At 43.5% G+C, this 24,846-nt stretch overlaps 2 protein-coding genes across 3 annotated transcripts; one reads left to right on the top strand and one right to left on the bottom strand.

Moving 5' to 3' along the window:
• Positions 1-14,176: 14,176 nt before the first annotated feature.
• On the top strand, positions 14,177-18,618 carry LOC149121590 (chromatin target of PRMT1 protein-like). Of its 2 annotated transcripts, XM_089316527.1 has the most exons (3): positions 14,177-14,531; position 15,098; positions 17,086-18,618. In XM_089316527.1, the coding sequence occupies exons 1-3, from the start codon at positions 14,485-14,487 to the stop codon at positions 17,782-17,784; spliced, it is 747 nt and encodes a 248-aa protein (XP_089172653.1). In that variant the 5' UTR covers positions 14,177-14,484; the 3' UTR covers positions 17,785-18,618. The 2 variants fall into 2 exon arrangements, with proteins under 2 accessions (XP_089172653.1, XP_089172652.1); XM_089316526.1 differs by lacking the exons at positions 14,177-14,531; position 15,098 and having other exon boundaries at positions 17,081-18,618.
• Positions 18,619-23,118: 4,500 nt separating this feature from the next.
• Positions 23,119-24,075, bottom strand: LOC100342503 (olfactory receptor 7A17-like). The gene has a single exon (XM_070059319.2). The coding sequence runs from the start codon at positions 24,070-24,072 to the stop codon at positions 23,119-23,121; it is 954 nt and encodes a 317-aa protein (XP_069915420.2). The 5' UTR covers positions 24,073-24,075.
• Positions 24,076-24,846: the final 771 nt, after the last annotated feature.

The following is a 24,846-nucleotide window of genomic DNA, read 5'->3' as shown; positions in this document are numbered from 1 at the left end:
TAAATCACATTGGGCTGTGGACATTGTGATCTTATTAATTCTTCTAATTTATGAACATAGAAGATTCTTCCATTTTTGCATTTTCTATTTCTATTAAAATATGTTGTAATTTTGGAATTTTCAAATTTCCTTTGTTAAATTTATCCTAAGGTCTTTAATTTTTATAGCTATTGTGAATGGGATTGATGTTAGAAGTTCTTTCTCAGCCATGGCATCATTTTCTGTGTTTACAGAGAATGTTGATTTTTGTTTGCTTATTTTTATATACTGCAACTTTAACAAACTCTCTTCTGAGTTCCAATAATCTTTTATTGGGTTCTTTTAATTCTATGTGTAGGATTGCGTCTTCTGCAAACAGAGATAATTTGACTTCCTCCTTTCCAACTTACATCCTTTAAATTTCCTTTTTTTGGCTGATGGCTCTAGTTAGAGCTTCCAGAACTATATTGTACAGTAATGGTAAATGTGAAAATTCTTTTCTGGCTCTGCACCTTAGTGGAAATGCTTCCAACTTTCCCCATTCAATATAATGCTGGCTGTGGGTTTGTCATAAATTCCATTGATTGTGTTGAGGAATGTTCCTTCTATACCCAATTTGCTTAAGGTTTCATCATGAAAGGATGTTGCATTTTATCAAATACTTTCTCTGCATCTATTGGGGTAGTCACATAGTTTTTATTCTTTAATTTATGTGATGTATCACATTCATTGATTTGCATCTATTGAATCATCCCCACATACCAGGGAAATATAAAAAAGTTGGAAATATGTGTCAAAAATGATATCTAAAGGGACTGGTGTTGTGGTGCAGAGGGTTAATCTGCTATGGGCAGCACCAACATCCTGTATGAGCACAGGTTCAAGTCCCAACTGCTCTGCTTCCTACCAAGCTCCCTGCCTATATGCCTGGGAAAGCAGCAGAGATGGCCAAAGTACTTGGGCCCCTGACATCCCACTGGGAAACTGGGATGGACTTCTTTGCTCCTGACTTCAGATTGGTCTAACCCCAGTCATTGTAGCCATTTGGAAAGTGAACCAGTGGATGCAAAATCTCTCTCTCTCTCTCTCTCTCTCTCTCTCTCTCTCTCTCTCTCTCTCTCCCTCCCTCTGTATCTCTCTCATGCTCTGTCCCTTCCTCTCTGTAACTGTGCCTTTCCAATAAATCTTTAACAAGAAGGGATATGTAGAGTGGCTCTCTTATAATTGGTATTTAGTTATAAAGATTGCTACAGTGAATCATCTCATGTACATGAAAATATGCACTTCTTTCTCTCTCTTATGATCATCATCACAAATCCCCACTTTGTGATTTTAATATCTCCATTTTCAGGAAAAAACAGTATATGTGTGTATGTATGTGTGTCTACCTAGGGAGTGAATGTGGCAAAACATAAAAAATGTCAAGTATTCAAACTAAAACAAAATCAACTTACATATAAAAAGTGATTGACTTCCCCAAATTCTGCAGAAGTACTTTCTACATTTATAAAGCAATGAGGGATACAGTAAAAAGAGCTAACACATTTGATTTTGTAAAATTTATAATTTTGCAGAACACAAACATGACCATCAATTAAACACATCTCTGATTTTTATGCTTGCTAGGATGCAATTAAAAATGATGTAGCCTTGGGCCAGTTCTCTGGTGGAGTAGGCTAAGCCTCCATCTGTTGTGCTGGCATCCCATATGGGCAGTGTTTTGAGTCCCAGCTGCTCCTCTTCCAATCAAGCTCTCTGCTATGCCCTGGAAATGTAGTTAAAGATGGCTCAAGTTCCTGGGGCCCTGCACCCAGGTGGGAGACCCAGAAGAAGCTCCTGGCTCCTGGCTTCAGATCAGCCCATCTCTGGCCATTGTGGCCGTTTGGGGAGTAAAGCAGTGGATGGAAGATCACTCTTTCTCTTTTTGCCTCTGCCTCTCTGTAGCTCTGTCTTTCAAATAAATAAATAGATAAATCTTTTAAAAAACACAAATTCTGAATCCCTGGGACACTAGACCTGCAGTTTCAGAATCTTCATGTGAACAACATTCTCCAGCAATTCACATTTGTGGAATGGAGTTCCTCAACCTCCCCATGGTAGTAGATCATTGCAGCTGGATCAGAAGTGGAGCAGCTGGGACGGGAACCAGCATCCATATGAGATGCTGAAACTGCAGGTAGTATCTTTACCTGCTACACCAGAGCATCAGCCCCCAAATAATCTAAAAATGAAAGATGACAACTAATTTGATTTTATTGACAAATTGTATGGGAAGCATTGTCATGAAGAAGTGATGTTTAGCTCTGTCATGTTTTTTAAAAGATGTATTTATTTATTTGAAAGAGAAATTTTTTTATCCCATTATCTCTCTTTCCCCCACATTCTCTGCCTATCAAGTAAGTAAACCCATACTTTTTAAAGCCCAAATATTTACATGACCTATGTGATCATTAACTGAACAGCTAATTTGAGGAACATCTGTAATGCGATGGTTCTTTAAATTATCCTACTATTTCTTTTTATAGTGTCTGACTTATAGATCCACTTTTTCCTGACTTTCTGCATTTCTTGATCCAATCATAGGGTCCTACTTGGTAGCTGAATGGGGGGGGGGTCTGTGCAGTTGCTACTAATTCCTGCTGCACGTGGAGGAATACACCAGATTTTCTAGAGATTCAGTTACAAGTAAATGAGTTGGGGCCGGTGCTGTGGCTCAGTGGGTAAAGCCCTGGCTTGCAGTACCAACATCCCATAAGGGCACCAATTCAAGTCCCAGCTGCTCCACTTCTGATCCAGCTTCCTGCTAATGGCCTGGGAAAGCAGCAGAAGAATGCCCAAGTGTTTGTGCTCCTGCATCCATGTGGGAGACCTGGAAGAAGCTACTGGCTCCTAGCTTCACCTTGCCTCAGCTCTGGCTCTTGCGGATATTTAGGGAGTGAACCAGCAGATTGGAAGACCTCTCTCTCTCTGTCTCTCTTCCTCTATCTCTGAAACTCTACCTTTCATATAAATAAAAATAGATCTTAAAAATATTTATTTACTTATTATTTATTTTAAATGCAGTGTGACTAAGAGAAAGGAAGAGACAGAAACAGAGAGTTAGTCCTCTATTCCTTTGCTCACTCCCCAAAGGTCTGCAATAGCTTTGGTTGGACAAGGCTGAAGCCAGGAGCCTGAAACTCCATCTGGGTATCTACATGGGTGGCAGGGGCCCAAGCACTTGAGCCATCACCTGCTGCCTTCCCAGGTGCCTTAGCAGGGAAATGATTCAAATATGGAGCAGCTGGTACTGATATCCACACTCTCATTTGAGATGTCACGTATGAAAACAACAGTTCAGCACGCATTCCCACAGGCTTACCCCTAAAGATAAAGCTAAAAACGTGCCATTGTACTCCAAATCCCATTAAGCTGGGTGGTACTAATGCCATCTTACATGTTAAATTGATCATATTAAGTGTGTAATTGATCATATAGATAGGATTAAGTATCAAAGGGATCACATAAATAAGACCAAGTGTCTGGTAATAACAATAGATAGAATTAAAAAGGAGAGAAGGTTTCAACATGGGAAGCAGTCCATACAGCAGACTCATAGAATGACAAATGCCCTAAACAGCACTCTGACCTCAGAATCAGCTCCTAAGACATTCAGATCTAGCTGAAAAGCCAATGAGAGCATTCCAGGCATGGAAAGTCAAGACACTGTGGCAAAAGATGATTTACATGAAGGATTTCTTTGAGTGAGACACCAGTGCAAAGAAAGGGCCATCAAAGAAGGATGTACTTTTCTCTGAAGGGAGGAGAGAAATTATATTTTGCATATGGCCCTGTCTATAAACTGAAGGAGATTGTGGACTCAAAAGGCTTCCATAGCCTTGACAGCTCATGTCAAGAGCCTTGGGTAATCACTGATGTCATAAATAATAGTGTAATGTCAATTGTTAAATTGAGTCACTGTGCACTTGCTCCCCATGTATGACCTCTGTCCTTAATGAGCTGTACTATGAGAATTAACAGTAAAACTAGCCTTCAAACAGTACTTTATGCTTTGTGTGTCTTTGTGGGTGCAAACTGTTGAAATATTTACTTAGTATAGAGTTGGTGTTCTGTATATAGTTAACTTTAAAAGAATCTTAAAAAGAAAGGGATGGGAGAGGGAGTAGTAGGTGGAACATGAGTGGAGGTGAGAGGGAAGATATGGAGAGAAGAAACACTATATTCCTAAAAGCTGTACATATGAAATTTGTATTCATTAAATAAAAACCTTCTTGGGGACAGTGGCTGAGATAAAGCAGATGTCCACCAAGGACAGGTTGGAGAGGAAGAAGTACATGGGTGTGTGGAGGTGGGGGTCTGAGATGATGGCCAGGAAGATGAGCAAGTTCCCAGCCACAGTGACCAGGTACACGGAGAGGAAGAGCCCAAATATGAGAGGCTGCAGTGCTGGGTCCCCTGAGAATCCCAGAAGGAATTCTGAAGCTTGAGTTTCATTTCTTGATTCTATGAAGTGTCACTACCAGGAAAAATGAAAAAAAAAATGACCCCAGGAATAGTCACACAGTCATAGTCAATACAGTGGAAAACCTAAACTCACAGTTTCCCATCATGATTTGAGCTCCATATTTGTGGATGGAAGTCTTCTTGTTTAGGATAATGCTAGTGCCATCACTGACCAGAAAATCCCTGTCCCATCAATCCTTCCTAAGACATCCTTTATTCTGTGTTGTAAATGAGACATTCCTTCATAAGGTGAGCATGAGTAACTCCCTTCTGTCCAGGGGACACACAGTTTTAGGTGATCAGCAATTCAGGGGTGGGAAATGCAAACACAGATGAGACTTGAAACCCAGTGAGTCAATTGAAGGGTCATTTTTCTCCAAAGAAACCTTTTATTAAATGAGTACAAATTTCATAAGACAAACTTCAGGCATATAGAGATTCTTCCCACAACACCTACCCTCCATGACCACTTCCACTCTGTCTCCTCCTCCCTTTCCCTTTCCCAGTGCCATTCCCAGTCCTGTTCTCCATTAAGATTCATTTTTGGGGAGGGCTCCAAGATGGCAGAATAGGGAGGGAGCTCATTGATAGTCTGGGAAAAGAGAATTTAAAAAAAGTGGAGATACTGTAGTTTCAGGGAAGAGTTAGGGAAAAAACTGCAAAGGAAACACTTCTGGAATTAGTGGGACATGGTGGACCTACGTGGAGGGCACAGGTGCCCATGGCTCAGGACCCCGGCTGCTGAGTCTATGCATCAGGGCTGGAAAGGGAGGTGAGGCAAAACCGCAGTAGCCCAAGACATTGGCAGAAAAGTGGCAGGAAGAGCCTAGAGGGAATGAGGCTTGAAGCACCGTGGGGGAAAGTTCATCAGCCTAACAAGAGGAGAGAAAAAAAAAAATAAAAGGGACCGATACGAACACGATTCTCTGTCTCCACTCACCTTACAAAGGTGAGCAAGACAATAGAGCAGGCACCATTTTGGACGTATGTAACAGCTGTGCCAGCTCAGGGCTGTGCCCACTCTCAGACAAGCAGAAAAACCTGACTCTGGTGGGGAGAAATAACAGGAAACTAAGATCTAGTGATTGTGTGGAGCTTATGAAACAGGATTCTGAAAAAAAAACAAAACAAAAACCTGAGGGTGTGTGGGAGAACTCATGCTGCGGCTGAGACATGAGAAGTCTCACTGGGAGACGCCACAAATTTGGGTGGCCTTGGCTACCTGGTGAGAGACATTGCAGGGGAATCTGAGCTTACACTGAGGACTATACAGATCCTTTGTGAGGTCCTTGGGACAGAGCAGACAAATATTATACCCACTGGGGCTAGCACTCAGGCACCGATTGTCTTCAAGGAGAAGAGCTCAGCTGAGCAGAATTACTTCCTTTCGGAATAAGAGAGAAAGAGAGAGAGAAAGAGAGAAAGAGAGAGAGAATTACCATGCCAAACCTGGGTGTGTCACCCTTGGCAAACATTTAACCCTGAAGAACTGAACAGAAATCTCTGGCCACACCCATGACAAGCCTCTAGAGATTCACCAAAAGCAGACAGTTACTTAATCTAGAGTCATAGTATAACATGAAAAGCCAACAAAATGGAAAAAAAGAAGAGACCAGAGAATATCTCCACAATGCCAAACAACAAATGCAAAAACCAAGGAAACAAGAACAAGGAAGACTTCATGGCACTCCCAAATGAACATGACACTTAAATACAAGATTTTGAAGATGATAAGATAGAGGAAATGCAAGATACAGAATTCAAAAAATTTATGATAAGAACATTCAGAAGTAATCAAAAACAAATGCATGAACTACAAAAATCCATACAGGACAGGAAAGAAAATCTCTCTCATGAAAATGAAATCTTAAGGAGGAATCAAAATGAAATGAGGAATTTAGTAAACATGAAATTGAGATATTGAAGAGAAATCAAAATGAAATGAAGAATTCAAGATAACAAATGTAAAACACATTTGAGAGCCTTAAAAACAGAATCAGTGAGGTAGAAGAGAGAATATTAGACTTAGAAGAAGGAAAATATACAGTCAAACCAAAGAAGAGAAAATTAGAAATCTAAAAAATATTGTTGGAAATCAACAGGATACTATTAAAAAACCCAACACTAGGAGTCTAGGAGTTCCTGAAGGCATGGAAAGAAAGAAAGGATTAGAAGGCCTTTTTAGTGAGATACTAGAAGAGAAATTTCCGGGTTTGTAGAAGGGCAGAGACATCCTAGTACAGGAAGCACATAAAACTCTAAGAGATCCTCACCACGACACGTTGTAATCAAACTCACCACAGTGAAACATGAAGAAAAGATTCTAAAATGTGCAAGTGAGAAATGTCAGATTACTCTCAGATGATCTCCAATTAGACTAACAGCAGACTTCTCATCAGAAACCCTATAGGCTAGGAGGGTATGGGGACACATAGCCCAGGTACTAAGAGAGAAAAACTGCCAGCCCAGAATATTATATCCTGCAAAGCTCTCATTTGTGAATGAAGGTGAAATAAAGACCTTTCATAGCAAACAGAAATTGAAAGAATTTGTTACCACTCATCCAGCCCTGCAAAAGATGCTTAAAGAAGTGTTACACACAGAAACACAGAACACAGCCATCAGTATGAAAGAATGTAAAGGAAGAAAACCCCTCAGTAAAAGATCACAGGAAATGCAAAGCATATATTAGAAATATCTTTGGAAAGTGGCAGGGCAAAGTCACTACTTATCAATAGTCACATTGAATGTAAATGGCCTCAACTCTCCAGTTAAAAGGCACAGACTGGTTGAATGGATTAAAAAACAAAACCCATCTATTTGCTACTTACACAAAATACATCTTTCCAACAAAGATGCTTGCAGTCTGAAAGTGAAAGCATATACTAGAAAATATCTCCGGTAAAATGGCAGGGCAAAGTCACTATGTATCAATAGTCACATTAAACGTGAATGGACTTAACTCTTCAGTTAAAAGACACCGATTGGCTGACTGGCTTAAGGAACAACACCCAACTATTTGTTGCCTACAAGAAACACATCTCTCTAACAAAGATGCATGCAGACTGAAAGTGAAAGGCTGGAAAAACATATTCCATGCCAACAAAAACCAAAAAAAGCAGGTGTAGCCATATTAATATCAGACAAAATAAACTTTAATACAAAAACTGTTAAGAGAGACAAAGAGGGGCACTATATAATGATTAAGGGATCAATTCAACAGGAAGATGTAACTATTATAAATGTATATGAACCTAATTACAGGGCACTGGTTTATTTAAACGATATGTTAGATAGATGCAGTTAAAGCATTTGATAAAATCAACACCCTTTCATGATGAAAACTCTAAAGAAATTGGGTATAGAAGGAACATTCCTCAATACAATCAAAGCAATTGATGAAAAACCCACGGCCAGCATCCTATTAAATGGGGAAAAGTTGGAAGCATTTCCACTGAGATCTGGCACCAGACAGGGATGCCCACTCTTACCACTGCTATTCAAAATAGTACTTGTTATCCAGAGCCATTAGGCAAGAAAAAGAAATTAAAGGGCTACAAATTGGGAAGGAAGAAGTCAAACTATCCCTGTTTGCAGATGATATGATTCTTTATTTAGGGTATCTAAAGAACTCTACTAAGAGACTATTGAAACTCACATTGTGCGCAGTGGCTCATTAGGCTAAACTCCACCTGCGGCGATGGCGGCCCAGGTTCTATTTCTGGTTGGGGTGCCTGGTACTATTCCTGGTCCCTCCTCTTCCAGTCCAGATTTCTGCTGTGGCCCAGGGAGGCAGTGGAGGATGGCCCAATTGGTTCCCTGCACCTGCATGGGAGACTAGGAGGAAATACCTGGCTTCTGGCTTCAGATCCGCCCAGTGCCAGCATTAGCGGCCATTAGGGGAGTGAATCAACGGAAGGAAGACCTTTCTCTTGGTCTCACTGTCTATAACTGTCTCTCTCTGTCTCTATCTCACTGTCTAAGTATGACTGGCAAAAACAAGAAACTTACAGAGGAGTTTGGCAAAGAAGCAGGATATAAAATCAATGCACAAAAATCAACAGCCTTTGAATACACAGGAATGCCATGGCTGAGGAAGAACTGCTAAGATCAATCCCATTCACAATAGCTACAAAAACAATCAAATACCTTGGAATAAACTTAACCAAGGATGTCAAAGATCTCTACAATGAGAATCACAAAATCTTAAAGAAAGAAATAGAAGAGGATACCAAAAAGAAAAAGGAAAAATCTTCCATGCTCATGGATTGGAAGAATTAATATCATCAAAATGTCCATTCTCCCAAAAGCAATTTATACATTCAATGCAATACCAATCGAAATACCAAAGACATTCTTCTCAGATCTGGAAAATTATGCTGAAATTCATATGGGTACTGGAGACCACGAATAGCTAAAGCAATCTTGTACAACAAAAACAAAGCTGGAGGCATCACAATACCAAATTTCAGAACATACTAAAGGGCAGTTGTTATCAAAACAGCATGGTACTGGTACAGAAACAGATGGATAGACCAATGGAACAGAATAGAAACACCAGAAATGAACCCAAACATCTACAGCCAACTTATATTTGATCAAGGATCTAAAACCAATCCCTGGAGTAAGGACAGTCTATTCAATAAATGGTGCTGGGAAAATTGGATTTCCACGTGCAGAAGCATGAAGCAAGACCCCTACCTTACACCTTACACAAATATCCATTCAATGTGAATTAAAGATCTAAATCTACAACCCAACACCATCAAATTATTAGAGAACATTGGTGAAACCCTGCAAGGCACAGGCAAAATCTTCTTGGAAAAGACCCGGGAGGCACAGGCAGTCAAAGCCAAAATCAACTATTGGGATTGCATCAAACTGAGAAGTTTCTGTACAGCAAAAGAAACAGTCAGGAAAGTGAAGAGGCTACTGACAGAATGCGAAAAAATATTTGAAAACGATGCAACAGATAAAGGGTTAATAACCAGAATCTACAAAGAGATCAAGAAACTCCACCAAAAAAACCCAACAACCCAATTAAGAGATGGGCCAAGGACCTCAATAGACATTTTTCAGAAGATGACATCTAAATGGCCAACAGACACATGAAAAATGTTCAGGATCACTAGCAATCAGGGAAAGGCAAATCAAAATCACAATGAGGTTTCACCTCACCCCGGTGAGAATGGCTCACATACAGAAATCTACCAGCAACAGATGATGTGAGGATGTGGGGGAAAAGGGACACTAATTCACTGTTGGTGGGAATGCAAACTGGTCAAGCCACTATAGAAGTCATTCTGGAGATTCCTCAGAAACCTGAAGATAACCCTACCGTTCAACCCAGCCATCCCACTCCTTTGAATTTACCCAAAGGAAATGAAATTGGCAAATAAAAGTACTGTCTGCACCTCAATGGTTATAGCCAGCTCAATTCACAATAGCTAAGACCTGGAAACAACCTAAATACCCATCAACAGAAGACTGGATAAATTAATTATCCAGTTAAAAAATGAAATCCGGTCATTTGCAACAAAATGGAGGAATCTGGAAAACATCATGCTGACTGAAATAAGCCAGTCCCAAAGGGACAAATATCATATGTTCTCCCTGATTGGTGACTGCCTACTGAGCACGTAAAAGGAAATCTGTTGAAGTGAAATGGACACTATGAGAAACAATGTCTTGACCAGGCTTTGTCCTGACTGTTGAGGAAGAACTTACTATCTTATTCCTCTTAGTATTTTTTGTTCTACTTCACGCCATTGGTTGAACTCTTTAATTAACACACAATTATTCTTAAGAGTTTAAATTTAACTCTAAAATGATCCCTGTTAAATATCAGAGTGGAAATAAGAGAGAGAGGTGATGTACAGTTCCACACATGCTCACTTGGACTCACCCTTAATGGTAGAGTTAGAAACGTGTTAGGGGATTCCAATTCAATCCCATCAAGGTGGCATGTACCAATGCCATCTCACTAGTCAAAGTGATCAGTTTAAGTTCATAATTGATAGGATTAAGTGTCAAAGGGATCACATAAAGAAGACTTGTGTCTGCTAATACTAGTTGATAGAATTAAAAAGGAGAGAACAATCCAACATGGAAAGTGGGATACACAGCAGACTCATAGAATGGCAGATGTCCTAAACGGCACTCTGGCCTCAGAATCAGCCTTTATGGCATTCAAATATCACTAAAAAGCCCATGAGAGTATTTTAGGCATGGAAAGCCAAGACACTCTGGCAAAAAAACAAATGACCTAAATGAAAGATCTCTGTGAGTGAGATCCCAGTGGAACAATCGGTTCATCCAAGAAGGAGGTATCTTTCTCTGAAGGGAGGACAGAACTTCCACTTTGATTATGGCCTTATCTAAACAAGACCAGAATTTGTGAACTCAAGAGGCTTCCATCGCCTTGGCAGTTCATGAGAAGAGCCTTGGGTGATTACCTACATCATAAATAAGAGTGTCAATTGTTAAATCAACAACAGGAGTCACTGTGCACTTACTCCTCATGTAGGATCGCTGTCCTTAATGTATTGTACTATGAGAATTAATGGTAAATCTAGTACTCAAATAGTAATTTATACTTTGTGTGTCTGTGTAGGTGCAAACTGTTGAAATCTTTACTTAGTATATACTAAGTTGATCTTCTGTATATAGAGATAATTAAAAATGAATCTTAATGAAGAATGAGATGGGAGAGGGAGTAGGAGATGAGATGGTTTTCGGGTGGGGGGGTGGTTATGGGAAGGAAAACTGCTATAATACAAAAGTTGTACTTTCGTGATTTATATTTATTAAATAAAAGTTTTCCAAAAATATTTTTCTTTTAAGATTTGTAAATGCTAATAAATCCTGTTAATTTCAAAGGAACAGAAAGCCATGGGAAAGCAGAAATGAGATGAGTTCTGACTCAGTTCACAATTGATCACACTGATAGGTTGAAGAGTCAAAGGGATCACATAAACAAGACTAGTGTCTGCTAATACTAACTTGTAGAATTAAAAAGGAGAGAACAATCCAACATGGGAAGTGGGACACACAGCAGACTCATAGAATGGCAGATGTCCTAAACAGCACTCTGGCCTCAGATTTGGCCCTTAAGGCATTTGGATCTGGCTAAAGAGCCCATGAGAGTATTTTACGCATGGAAGGCCAAGACACTCTGGCAAAAAAAAGACCTAAATGAAAAATCTCTGTGAGTGAGATCCCAGTGGAAAGAACAGGCCATCAAAGAGGGAGGTACCTTTCTCTGAAGGGAGGAGAGAACTTCCACTTCGACTATGACCTTGTCTAAATGAGATCAGAGTCAGCAAACTCAAAAGGCCTCCATAACCTTGGCAACTCATGACAAGAGCCTAGGGTGATTACTGATGCCATAAACAAGAGTGTCAGTTGTTAAATCAACAACAGGAGTCACTGTGCACTTAATCCTCATGTAGGATCTCTGTCCTTAATGTGTTGTCCAATGTGAATTAATGCTATAACTAGTACTCAAACAGTACTTTACACTTTGTGTTTCTGTGTGGATGCAAACTGTTGAAATCTTTACTTAGTATATACTAAATTAATCTTCTGTATATAAAGATAATTGAAAATGAATCTTGATGTGAATGTAATGGGAGAAGGAGCGGGAGAGGGGAGGGTTGCGGGTGGGAGGGAAGTTATAGGGGGGAAAAAGCCACTGTAATCCAAAAGCTGTACTTTGGAAATTTATATTTGCTAAATAAAAGTTAAAAAAATGAGAAATGTCAACACTACATTTATCTTCACTTTCTACACATTGTTGAAGGTCATTTCCTATCATATTTGTAATATTTTGTGCTCTCCGCAAAACGTGTAAGGCTGGAAACTCTCACAGTGTTGGATCTGGGAGCATTTTTGATGTCGGCATTAAGGGATATAACTTGCAAGGAGGTGTCAGGGAATAGTCTGAGATCTTTCTATGGGTGACCATGCCAGACTGCTTCAGAAGAGGACATTTGGACATGGACCTCGTGGTAAAACGGGCTCTACATTCCCAAGGTTGTCTGTACAGATGAAGTTCTTCCCCCAGGCAACACCAGCACAAAGAACTAAGGAAAGCACTTGTGCCTGAAACTGAGGACTGAAAAGAATACCAGTGTGGGTGGGAGAAGGAACTGGGTATGGGGCTGTTGAGATGCAGGCAGAGGATGGAGAGGCAATCAGCGATCTCCTGTGGAGACCCTGAGGTGCAGGGAGCCTGCCTCTCCCTAACTTCATGTAGTTGATGGATTTTGTAGTGGTGCATTGAAGCAGATCCCCATGTCAGCACCATGTGTGAACTGAATGCTGGGTCTGTGGTCTGAGAGTCATCTTGGAATCTTCTAGGATGAGCCCAGAAACTGCTGCTGTGAGCACAGCTGTCCCTACACACACACACACACACACACACCCGGCTGAGTTCATGAAGCCCCACGCTCTGTCTCCTCAGCTGTGTCACCTCCACATCCTTCTAACCCAGCCACACTGATGGGACTAGTGGCATATTGCACAGCTTGCAAAACAGGTGCATCCTTGAGACAAGCACAAAGGACTTTTAAAGAGTTTCTGAAGGTAGATTTCAAAATCAGGTCAGTTTTCTGCAAAATAACTGAAGTGCATGGCCAGGTTTTCCATGGTGCAGTTTCTATGAGTTTTGAAAATGCCCTTGTATTTAGAATAAGTACACATTGATTCTAATCCATAATCCTGTCCTGTAGAAATATGATTAAACTATACCTTTTTTCAGTTATTAAGCCTGAAATTGATTGATGTTTTGTCTTGGTTTTGGGTGGCACGTGACAATTGGATATATTTATGTGGCTATGGGGCAGACGGATGCATCACACACTGAATGAGCAAGACTGACCATTACTCTGGGGTTGACACTCAGAAATCTCTTTTCTAGTTATTTTGAACCATGCAATATGTTATTGTTTTATTTATTTATTAATTTTTTGACAGGAAGAGTGGACAGTGAGAGAGAGAGAGAGATAGAGATAGAGAGAAAGGTCTTCCTTTTTCTGTTGGTTCATCCTCCAATGGCCACTGCGGCCAGCGTGCTGTGGCCAGCATACCGTGCTGATCCGAAGCCAGGAGCCAGGTACTTCTCCTGGTCTCCCCTGCGGGTGCAGGGCCCAAGGACTTGGGCCATCCTCCACTGCACTCCCTGGCCACAGCAGAGAGCTGGACTGGAAGAGGGGCAACCGGGACAGAATCCGGCGCCCCTACTGGGACTAGAACCCGCTGTGCAGGCGCTGCAGGCGGAGGATTAGCCTATTGAGTTGTGGCGCCGGACAATATGTTATTGTTAACAATCATCATGCTACTGTGCAAATTTTATAAATTGTCTTCAAGAAGCATGAAGAGAGAGAGAGGGAGAGAGAGAGGATGTAGACATGGGAGAAGCCAAGATCTAACTATTCCAGGAAGTCCCTGGGTAGGGCAGTATCCTAACCTTGGCTGTGTCCCCTTGCTACTAATGGGACAAAAATTGAGAGACAATGAAGTTAAACAAATGTATCCAAGAAACTGAATTATTCAATGCAAAATCACAGCTGCAGGAAAAGCAGAAGTATTTTAAGAATTAAAATTTGAAAATAGTAACAATTCCTTGACATCAACAATAGTCACAAATTTACCATCAAATTGGCAAAGCCTTGGAAATAAAAATTTCACAGGGGCGGCCATTTTGTTTTGGAGAGTGAGCGGGAGTTGGCGGCGGCAGCTGTGGTGGCACAGACTGAAGGCAGGGAAGGGCAGGCCGGGCGATCAGGCGGGTCGGCCAACGACACAGCCAGCCAACAGCCACGGACTAGCCTCGCAGTCTACCACTTAAGCATCTGACCCAACCGCCCATCTAATTAACCGGAGCCCCTCCACCGTCAATTACTGAGGTTCGGCCGGTCCCCGGCCCGCCCTGCTGCAGCCGTGCTGGCAGCCCCGGGAGGAGCACTGGCGTCCGTTTCCTTCGATTCTCGGGATCTGAAGATGGCTGCTCAGTCAGCGCCGAAAGTTGTGCTAAAAAGCACCACCAAGTGTCGCTCCCCCTCTTCGTGGAGGAACGACACAGGACCCTGCGCTGTTCTTTCGTCTGCTCGGCCCTCCCCGGGTTTGCTGCTGGTTCTTCCCGGGTTGGCTACTATCCCTTCCACCTCCGTGGAAGGGCAGTTCCCCCTGGCCACATTCCCCACTTCCGCAGGGGAGCGGCACACCGCCGGCCGGCTCTCTTGGGGACTGCACAGGTGTTCCTTCAGCTAGATGTTCCCCATAGATGTTCTTCGTGCATGCCGTCTCTCTCCTCCTTTATAGTCCTCCTCCGCCAATCCCAACTCGGCTGCCCACACGCCGAGTACGCTGCTCTCCTCCAATCAGGAGCAAGTCCTACTGTTTATTGGTTGAACTGGAGGCAGCTGGGTAGAAGCTGTTTTCTCCTCTCCCAGCGCCATATTGTGGGAGAGCAGGTGCATAGAATAAGTCTTAATTCGAGTAACTTAGTCTAGTCCGGGTTGCTCCCCACAGATCCCCCTTTCTTTTTATTTTTTGGCGTTGATACGCGCCTGTCTTCGGTGCCCCGTGGCACACACTCTGCTCTGCTTGCTAGAGTTGCCACAGGTTCTTACAAGTCCTATCAATCAGGCAAACCGAATCCAAGCCTTCTCATTGCCGTATTGTGGGGGAGACTTATTAGTGTTGGTTCGTGCCTATCTTCGGTGACCTGCAGCTCATACTCTGGTCCAGCTGCCTGCTGGTGCTTATCGCCTAATCAGGCAGACCGAATCCAAGCCTCCTAATTGTATTGTGGGGAGGCCTTACTGATGTTAATTCGTGCCTGTCTTCGGTGACCTGCGGTGCATAAGCTGCTAGCCGCCGCAGGTGCTCATCGCCTCACTTATCGGGCAGACCGAATCCAAGCTTTCTAATTGCCATGTTGTGGGGAGGCCTTTCTATTTCTCTATTTCTCTATGTCCGGGCATTCCTATTTCTCCCATTCTACTTCCATCTTCCAGCATTCCCATTTCTCTCATTTTACTTCTAAACTTCTGTTTCTCTTATCCCTGCGGCTTCCCGGCGGCGCCCGCCCCGAGGCTGCTTCTTGGCACCTCGCCCCGCGGCGGCTTCACAGCTCTGCGCGGCTTCCTGGCGCCTCGCCCCGCCGGCGGGTTCCCGGCTCTGCGCGCACGCTCCGCGGTCTCCACGCACTTCGCGCCCGCACCACGGCCTCGCGCCAGCCCCGGCGTTCCCCATCTATTCACGCCCCGTGCTCTCTCTGCACGCGGCGGCTTCCGCGAATGTTTCCGCCACCACCGGCATTCAGTCCAAGTTCCCCGGACTAACCTGGCGAATTCCAACCTGGCGGCCCACGTCTCTGGTTCCAGATCTTCGCCTCTTGCTCCCCGGGGTGACTTGAAGAATTCCAAGGTGGCTTATATCTCCGCCTCGGCCTGCACTCGCGGCTTCATCCTCCCTAACATTTTTCTCTACCCGGTATGTTTCCCTAAGTTTTCTTCCAACAATATTCCTCCCTCATTTCTCCTGGCCTCTCCCCACAGTCCGTATCCAAGTCTAAGTTTCTTATAGGTTTCACTTTCACTTTCAACCTGCAGTCCGTATCTGAGTCTAAGTTTCTTCTTGCTTTCACTTTAAATCCTAACTTCTTTCCCACAGTCCGTATCCGAGTCCAAGCCTCCTCCAGGTTTCACTTTCGCTTTCAATCTCCTAGCTTCCCCGCCATAGTCCGCATCCGAGTCTATGAAAGCTTTCACTTTCGCTTTCAATCCTAACTTCTTTCCCACAGTCCATATCCGAGTCTATGCCTAGGCTTTCAATAGCTTCTTCCGGCACCTAGGCTCTTTGCTAGTCTCTCTCTCTGGTATTTTCCTGCTTCTTCCCGTTTCTTCCCTCCTAAGTTTCCTATCCGTCCTAGGTTTCCTATCCGAGTCACGGCACCATTATGTCGCTCCCCCTCTTCGTGGAGGAACGACACTAAACCCTGCCTAGGCTTCATATCCGAGTCACGGCACCATTATGTCGCTCCCCCTCTTCGTGGAGGAACGACACCAAGCCCTGCCTAGGCTTCTTATCCGAGTCACGGCACCATTATGTCGCTCCCCCTCTTCGTGGAGGAGCAACACAGGACCCTGCGCTGTTCTTTCGTCTGCTCGGCCCTCCCCGGGTTTGCTGCTGGTTCTTCCCGGGTTGGCTACTATCCCTTCCACCTCCGTGGAAGGGCAGTTCCCCCTGGCCACATTCCCCACTTCCGCAGGGGAGCGGCACACCGCTGGCCGGCTCTTCTCGGGGGCTGCACAGGTGTTCCTTCAGCTAGATGTTCCCCATAGATGTTCTTCGTGCATGCCGTCTCTCTCCTCCTTTATAGTCCTCCTCCGCCAATCCCAACTCGGCTGCCCACACGCCGAGTACGCTGCTCTCCTCCAATCAGGAGCAAGTCCTACTGTTTATTGGTTGAACTGGAGGCAGCTGGGTAGAAGCTGTTTTCTCCTCTCCCAGCGCCATATTGTGGGAGAGCAGGTGCATAGAATAAGTCTTAATTCGAGTAACTTAGTCTAGTCCAGGTTGCTCCCCACAACCAAGATGTCTCTGAATGAGCGCTTTACTAATATGCTGAAGAACAAACAGCCGATGCCAGTGAATATTCGGGCTTCGATGCAGCAACAACAGCAGCTAGCCAGTGCCAGAAACAGAAGACTGGCCCAGCAGATGGAGAATAGACCCTCTGTCCAGGCAGCATTAAAACTTAAGCAGAGCTTAAAGCAGCGCCTGGGTAAGAGTAACATCCAGGCACAGTTAGGCCGACCCATAGGGGCCCTGGCCAGGGGAGCAATTGGAGGACGAGGCCTGCCCATAATTCAGAGAGGCTTGCCCAGAGGAGGACTACGTGGGGGACGTGCCACCAGAACCCTACTTAGGGGCGGGATGTCGCTCCAAGGTCAAAACCTGCTCCGAGGTGGACGAGCCGTAGCTCCCCGAATGGGCTTAAGAAGAGGTGGTGTTCGAGGTCGTGGAGGTCCTGGGAGAGGGGGCCTAGGGCGTGGAGCTATGGGTCGTGGCGGAATCGGTGGTAGAGGTCGGGGTATGATAGGTCGGGGAAGAGGGGGCTTTGGAGGCCGAGGCCGAGGCCGTGGACGAGGGAGAGGTGCCCTTACTCGCCCTGTATTGACGAAGGAGCAGCTGGACAACCAGTTGGATGCATACATGTCGAAAACTAAAGGACACCTGGATGCCGAGTTGGATGCCTACATGGCGCAGACAGATCCTGAAACCAATGATTGAAGCCTGCCCACCGTTGTGTGAGAGACTCTTACTAAAACCACCACATCTGTAAATAACCTTGAGATAACAGTTGAAAAGAAACCTGATTGATGCTGGAAGGACCTATCATAATAGGCTATGGACTTAACCTACCACCAGTTGTGCATTTAGTGTGTTCCTTTGACTTTTTGATACTGTGTTGTATGAAACCCTTTTTCTCTTGATTTGGTTGGGCTTTGCTTTTTTTCTTTGTTGTTGTTTCCTTCGCAGACTTCTCTTTGAACATGAATGTGTTGGCCTTACGGCTAGGATACCCTCTTCCTACCTCTGCCTCCCTTCACCTGCCATATACTCTAATCTTCATTTCCTCGGTTCATCTGTGTTCCCTCACAAAAAAGTCCTAGAAAGAGCCACTGTTCCTCCCTAATGCCTAGGTTTCTGAGATTAAGTTCTGTATAATAACCTCTTAGAAGTGTTCAGAACATCTGGAGCTCAGAAATGTGTTGATGATGCAGTATACAGTGTAGTAAATTGGGAACACTGACATTGCCAAGGGCCAAAAAACAGTTTATATATGGTAGCAGCTCAAGTTTGATTGAAGTTGCTACCATGTGCAGTAACACGTGTGGTAACTAGGCTTGCTGGGTTGGGTAAGATCCTTTCTACCCACAAATGAGATTTATACACTTTGCTCTTGGCTTTGTATTTCCCAAGGGATTGAGCTGGTTTAACTCCTTCATATAGAAGAAGAAAGCCATTTGGTTTGGCCAGTGCGTCAGAAGGTACGGGGATGGAAGAGCAGTGGCAGACTAACTGCTGGGAGGATCACAAAATAATACCTGGGCTGAAAAGCAATTAGTCTCGTGTTTATTCCAAACCAGTCTTGGGTTTCTCCACTCACTGATTCTGTCTGAACTCCTCTCATTTCCCTTGAACGTTTAAGTAATTTCAACCATAGTCTGTCAACTGTTCCAGGTTCTGTGAAATCTTGTGTATTTCTGATTCATTATAACAAACTGTTCTCTCAAAAAAAAATTTCACAGGAAGTTTTTTTTTTATAAAACAGATGGAAAGAGTGAATAGAGTTATGAGTTCATCTTGCATAGAGAGCCGTGCACCAAAAAACATTGTAGGAGGTAAGGTGATCTTTAGCCCAATGGTGAAAGACTCTGCAATTTGAGTGAGGAGAGGTCTGGTGTGACTTTCAGGAAAAATTTAATCCTACAGGCTCAGAGGAACAAAAAGGATCACGTGATGGGAAAACAAGTTGCTGACAGGACCATAAAATGTCTTACCAACATTGAGGCTTCAGAATCACCACCTAGATTTAAAATCAATGGGTTCTGGATATAGGAAGAATGACTGATAGTCGACATCAGAAAATTTACAAACTGCCATGCCCACTCCACTAAATATATCCACAAGGATATTTAAAAATGCTCCTGGATAATGGAACTAAAATGCAGTTATTTTGGTGCATAGCTTTTCCAGAAGACACATTCTCCTCCATAAATTTTGGAAGATCTCTTGTAAGCATGGATTAAAATCTTTTTGCATCATTGATTTAAAAACTTCATTGCATTATACATAATCTAATATTTTAATTCCATTTTAGAGACTATTGTCCATACACTCCGATGTAGATAGTAAAATCAACAGTAGTAAAAAGATCATGACAAAACACCGGTTCTCTGTATGAATTGCTAACAATAAAAAAGTGCCTTTGATTCGGATCTGGCTGAAAAGCCCATGAGAGTATTTCAGGCATGGAAAGCCAAGACACTCTGGCAAAAGATCTCTGTGAGTGAGATCTCAGTGGAAAGAACAGGTCTTCAAAGAAGGAGGTACCTTTCTCTGAAGGGAGGAGAGAACCTCCACTTTGACTATGACCTTGTCTAAACAAGATAAGAATCGGAGAACTCAGAGGGCTTCCATAGCCTTGGAAACTCATGACTGGAGCATAGGGAGATTACTGATGCCATAGACAGGAGTGTCAATTGGTAAAGTCAACAACAGGAGTCACTGTGCACTTACTCCTCATGTAGGATCTCTGTCCTTAATGTGCTGTGTATTGAGATTTAATGCTATAACGAGTACTCAAACAATATATTTCACTTTGTGTTTCTATGGGGGTGCAAACTGTTGAAATCTTTACTTAATGCATACTAAACTGAGCCTCTGTAAAAAAAAAAGAAATTATCAACTCCCAACTTGACTCTCACTGGGATTAAACATGACAATAGGTCTGATCTGATTTCATCATCACTTAAAAAAATCATCTATTATTTTTCACTTTATGTTTCTGTGTGGGAGCAAACTGTTGAAATCCTTACTTAATGTATACTAAGCTGATCTTCTGTATATTAAGATAATCGAAAATGAATCTTGATGTGAATGGAAGGGGAGAGGGAGTGGGAAAGGGGAGGGTTGTGGGTGGGAGGGACGGTATGGGGGGGAAGCCATTGTAATCCATAAATCGTACTTTGGAAATTTATATTCATTAAATAAAAGTTAAAAAAAAAGTGCCTTTGAGTTTCCTGCAGAAAAAGAAAGCAAAGAGAATGTGCCAGAAACACAGAAAATGGCTGAGAAATCCATGCATGTAGTCAATGTCACAGGCAGTGAAGTAACTGCAAAGAAGTCCCACTAAGTCACCTCGCTTCACCTAATGATTAGAAATATTTCACGTGAGCACTCAGTGTGATAGAAGACACTGAGGTGTGTGTCTCACGAGCTGCTGCTGTGAGGGAAGTTGTACATGCCTTCCCCTCATCCTGGCCTTTCTTCTCCATAGGGAAGTGGTGAAACAATCCTCCTCTTAAAGCCCACATTGAGGAAGATGGAGACTGCGCATGGGAACACACCCCCAGGACCACGAGCTTTTCTTATCCCCTCCTCTAAGCCACTTAAAGTCAAATTTTCTTGGACTTAACTCTATTTTCCTGGAATCATTTTATTTTCCCCTTCTGTCTTAGAATTTTCTTCCCACATCAGCATTTCCCCATTAGCAAAGCCCCCTGCAATGCACAGCCTAATATTTAGTTCCCTTTCTAGCACTGGGAATGCAAAAAAAAAATCAGTGATGAAGGAGCAAACAGCCAAAGCCATCCCTCAGGTCTGGGCTGAGTTTCTTTTTTCTATTTTTTTTCTTTTTTTGACAGGCAGAGTTAGTGAGAGAGAGAGACAAAGAGAAATATCTTCCTTCCATTGGTTTACCCCCAAATGGCTGCAACGGCCGGCACGCTGTGCCGATCCAAAGCCAGAGGCCCAGCGCCCATATGGGATGTGGGTGCCAGAGGTGGAGGATTAACCAAGTGAGCCATGGCGCCAGCCCCTGGACTGAGTTTCTTTAGCTCTTAGTTGATGCGAGGCAAAGACTCTGAGCTTCCATTGCCTTGGGACCCTTGCAAAGCGTCTGTTGGGCTCTGGGGCTCCCCTGCATTGGATCTCTTAGAGGAAGGTCTCTGTGTGGAAGCCCAGATTTCTCCCTGGATATTGGATGATGGAGACTGAAGCTCTGTCCCACACGAGGCAGCAGGAGGGAGGGATGCATCAGTGCCTGATCTGGACCGAAGACTCCAAAAGCAAACACAGGGTTTCTTCTAGACCAAGATTGTGCAATCGAAGGGATAGCAGCAGAGGAGAAATTTACCTGCTCATCAGGCAGCCCCTCTTACTTTGACCTTCCAGCATCTGATGTCCCTGGGGGACACTGGTCTGGTCAGGAAGCAGTTTTCTTGGCAGGTGGCTCCCAAGAGACCATGACAGAATCAGGCAAATCCTCCTTCAATATCCCTGGCTCTAGGTCAAATGTTAAGAGCTGTCATAAAGTTCCCCATCTTAAAGTGTTTGCTGATTATAGTAGTTACAGAGAGATGTAGCAACTACCCAGCTAAGCTAGACATGTTCTAGGGATTGTCTGACTTAATATATACCAGAGACTCCCACATGAGGTCTTAGGGTTAGAACCTTCATTGGCCCAAAAGGGCTCAGAGGAGCAGATGATCTTCCCACCATGATAAGGCAGGTAGTGGGTGCTGCTTTGATGGATACTTTCAGGAATGATTTATGACTCTTGACCACACCAAGACGTTCTACATTTCCAAACTTCTCTTTCCTTGGCACCTATATTGGGAGGTGTGAGCATGATGAGATACCCTGGAGGAACAGAGACTCAGGTTGTATCAGTGACTGAGTCTGGCAATGCGGGTCCCACACTGGTTCCAGGAGCAGGATGTGGGAGGGAAGGAAACCCAGTGTCCACGCTCACAGCATGCTGGTGCTGGAGTCTGTGGTGTCTGCAGGAGGCCTGTAGGGTAGGATGCAGGCAGGGAGGGGACAAAGAAGAGCAAACTAGAGTCTGATGATTTGTTCTACTCTGAAGTTGCAGAAATGGCTTCAGGTGCCAAGTGTAGATGCCCACAGGTTGGAATGGGGCCTTTAAGCCTTTCACTGTAATGTTAATTAAAAATAATTTATATCAAAGATAAAATACTAACTTAAAAGTATGTCATAAGCATGGTATGTGTGATTTGACATGAAATTACTTCTCAGAAATACACATATCACACCATGAGATATGTGGCTCTTTTTTATTTGGGTTGCCCTTTTTTAAAGAAAGCTTTTATAAATTTCATAGGTACTACTTTTAGATTATAGCAGTTCTTCCCCCCAACCCAAACCAGCCCATCTCCTACTCCCTCTCCCATCCCATTCTTCAGTAGGATTCATTTTTAATTATCTTTATACGCAGAAGATCCACTCTATACTAAGTAAAGATTTCCACAATCTGCACGCATACAGACACATAAAGTATAAAGTACTGTTTGAAGACTAGTTTTACCATTAATTCTCATAGTACAGCACATTAAGGACAGAGATCCTACATGAGGAGTAAGTTCACAGTGACTCCTGTTGTTGATTTAACAATTGACACTCTTATTTATGGATATGTGCCTTTTTGAATTCTTCATACTTAATTGCATAAGTTGCAGGTACATTGCAAAAAGAAAAACACAATGTAACTCAAAGTTGTTTACTATGTAAACTAACACCTCTTTCATCATCATTTTTCCATGGAATTGTTGAAGCACCCTTGTATTTAGGAACAACATTGGTAAGAAAGCTGAGGAAAGGAAAATTGGAAAGAAAATACATTGAGATACCAAACATAACACTAAGTACAACTTGTCAATCATTGAAAATGTTCACAGAAGCTGTAATAAAAAAAAACCACAGTGGTCAGACTAAGCAAGTTCTACTCCTCCAATCTGATCAAAGAATCCCATTGTCTGGCTCTGAGGCTTGGAACCCTGCCGTCCTAGACTCTTCTTCAGCCCCAAACCATGGGTTACTCTACCCGAGTCTCTGTTCCACTGTAGGGTCCTCATGGACCAAGAGTCCTTTCAGAGCCCTCTTCATGTCTGTGTTCCTCAGGCTGTAGATGAAGGGGTTCAGCATGGGGGTGACTACGGTGTACATCACAGAGGCTGTGGCAGTGGAAACTGAGCTGGGGGCTGCACCAGCACTGAGATACACACCTATGCTCGTGCCATAAAATAAGGAGACGATGGAGAGGTGAGAGGCACAGGTGGAGAATGCCTTATACTTCCCCTGAGATGAGGAGACTGCATGGATAGAAGAAATAATCTTAAAATAGGAGTAACTGATACCAGCAAGGGGACCCCCAGCCAGCAGGACAGCAGCAATATTTAAGACCAGATCATTAAGGAAGGTGTCAGAACAGGTGCTGTGGACCACCTGGTTCAGTTCACAGAAGAACTGGGGGATTTCCAGGTGTGTGCAGAAGGACAGCCGCAGCACCAGTAGGCTGTGTAACAAGGCATGCAGGACACTGATGACCCAGCACACCAGGACCAGCTGCACAAAGAGCCGGGGGTTCATGATGACCCTGTAGTGCAGGGGGCGACAGATGGCCACGAACCTGTCATAGGCCATCACAGCTAGGAGAAAATCATCCAACCCTGAAAAGAGTATGAAGAAGAACATCTGGGTGAGGCAGCCTGCATAGCTGATGGCTTTGCTCTGCGTCTGGATGTTCACCAGCATCTTGGGGACGGTGGTGGAGGTGAAGCAGATGTCCACCAAGGACAGGTTGGAGAGGAAGAAGTACATGGGCGTGTGGAGGTGGGGGTCTGAGAGGATGGCCAGGATGATGAGCAGGTTCCCAGCCACAGTGACCAGGTACATGGAGAGGAAGAGCCCAAATATGAGGGGCTGCAGTGCTGGGTCCTCTGAGAATCCCAGGAGAAGGAACTCTGCAAGGTGTGTTTTGTTGCCTGGTTCCATGTGGTGTAAGTCACTAAAGAATGAGAATAAATATGAGATGTAGTGATATATATTGAGATTGATAGGTAGAAGATAGATAGGTGATAGATAGAAGATAGACATATGATAGATGATAGATAGATATATATATATAGATGATAGATAGATAGATGATAGATGGATAATAGAAATTACACGGACATTAGAGAAGCATAGTTTAACAGTCTCATGCGTTCCCCGCAGGTGGGAGCATCATAACACTGAATGTCTCTCCTTTTAATTCATGGAAAACAGGTAGTTAGAATGCAATTAGGGACGTAGGAATAAAAAATGTAGAATACCAAACACCCAAAAGAAAAGGGCTAATATTTTGAAAAATTGAAAAGAAAAATCATAACATAAATGGCATCAACAACAGTCACCATTTGACCATCATATTGACAAATACCAAGATGTCTTTGGCTAGCAGGTTAAGCAACCACCTGCAGCACCAGTGCCCCAGGTACCAGTTCAAATCCTGGATGCTCCATTTCCCATCCAGCTCCCTGTGAATGTGCTTGGGAAAGTAGCAAAATGGCCAATGTGCTTGGGACTCTGTACGCACATTAGAGATCTGGATGTAGTTTCTGGCTTCTGACTTCAGCCTCACCCATCCCTGGCTGTTTTGGCCACTGGGGGAGTGAATTACTGAATGGCAGATCTCTCTCTCTCTTTCTCTCTCTCTCCCTCTGTCTCTCTCTCTCTCTCCTTCTTGATCTCTCTCCCCACCCTCTGTTTTTGTAATAGAAAAAGACT

This window comes from Oryctolagus cuniculus, chromosome 16, assembly GCF_051225735.1.
Source record: "Oryctolagus cuniculus isolate XC-2025 breed Fujian yellow rabbit chromosome 16, ASM5122573v1, whole genome shotgun sequence".
Lineage (NCBI taxonomy): Eukaryota > Metazoa > Chordata > Mammalia > Lagomorpha > Leporidae > Oryctolagus > Oryctolagus cuniculus.
The sequence above is the reverse complement of the archived record's forward strand: the minus strand, read 5'-3'. Positions and strand labels throughout refer to the sequence as shown.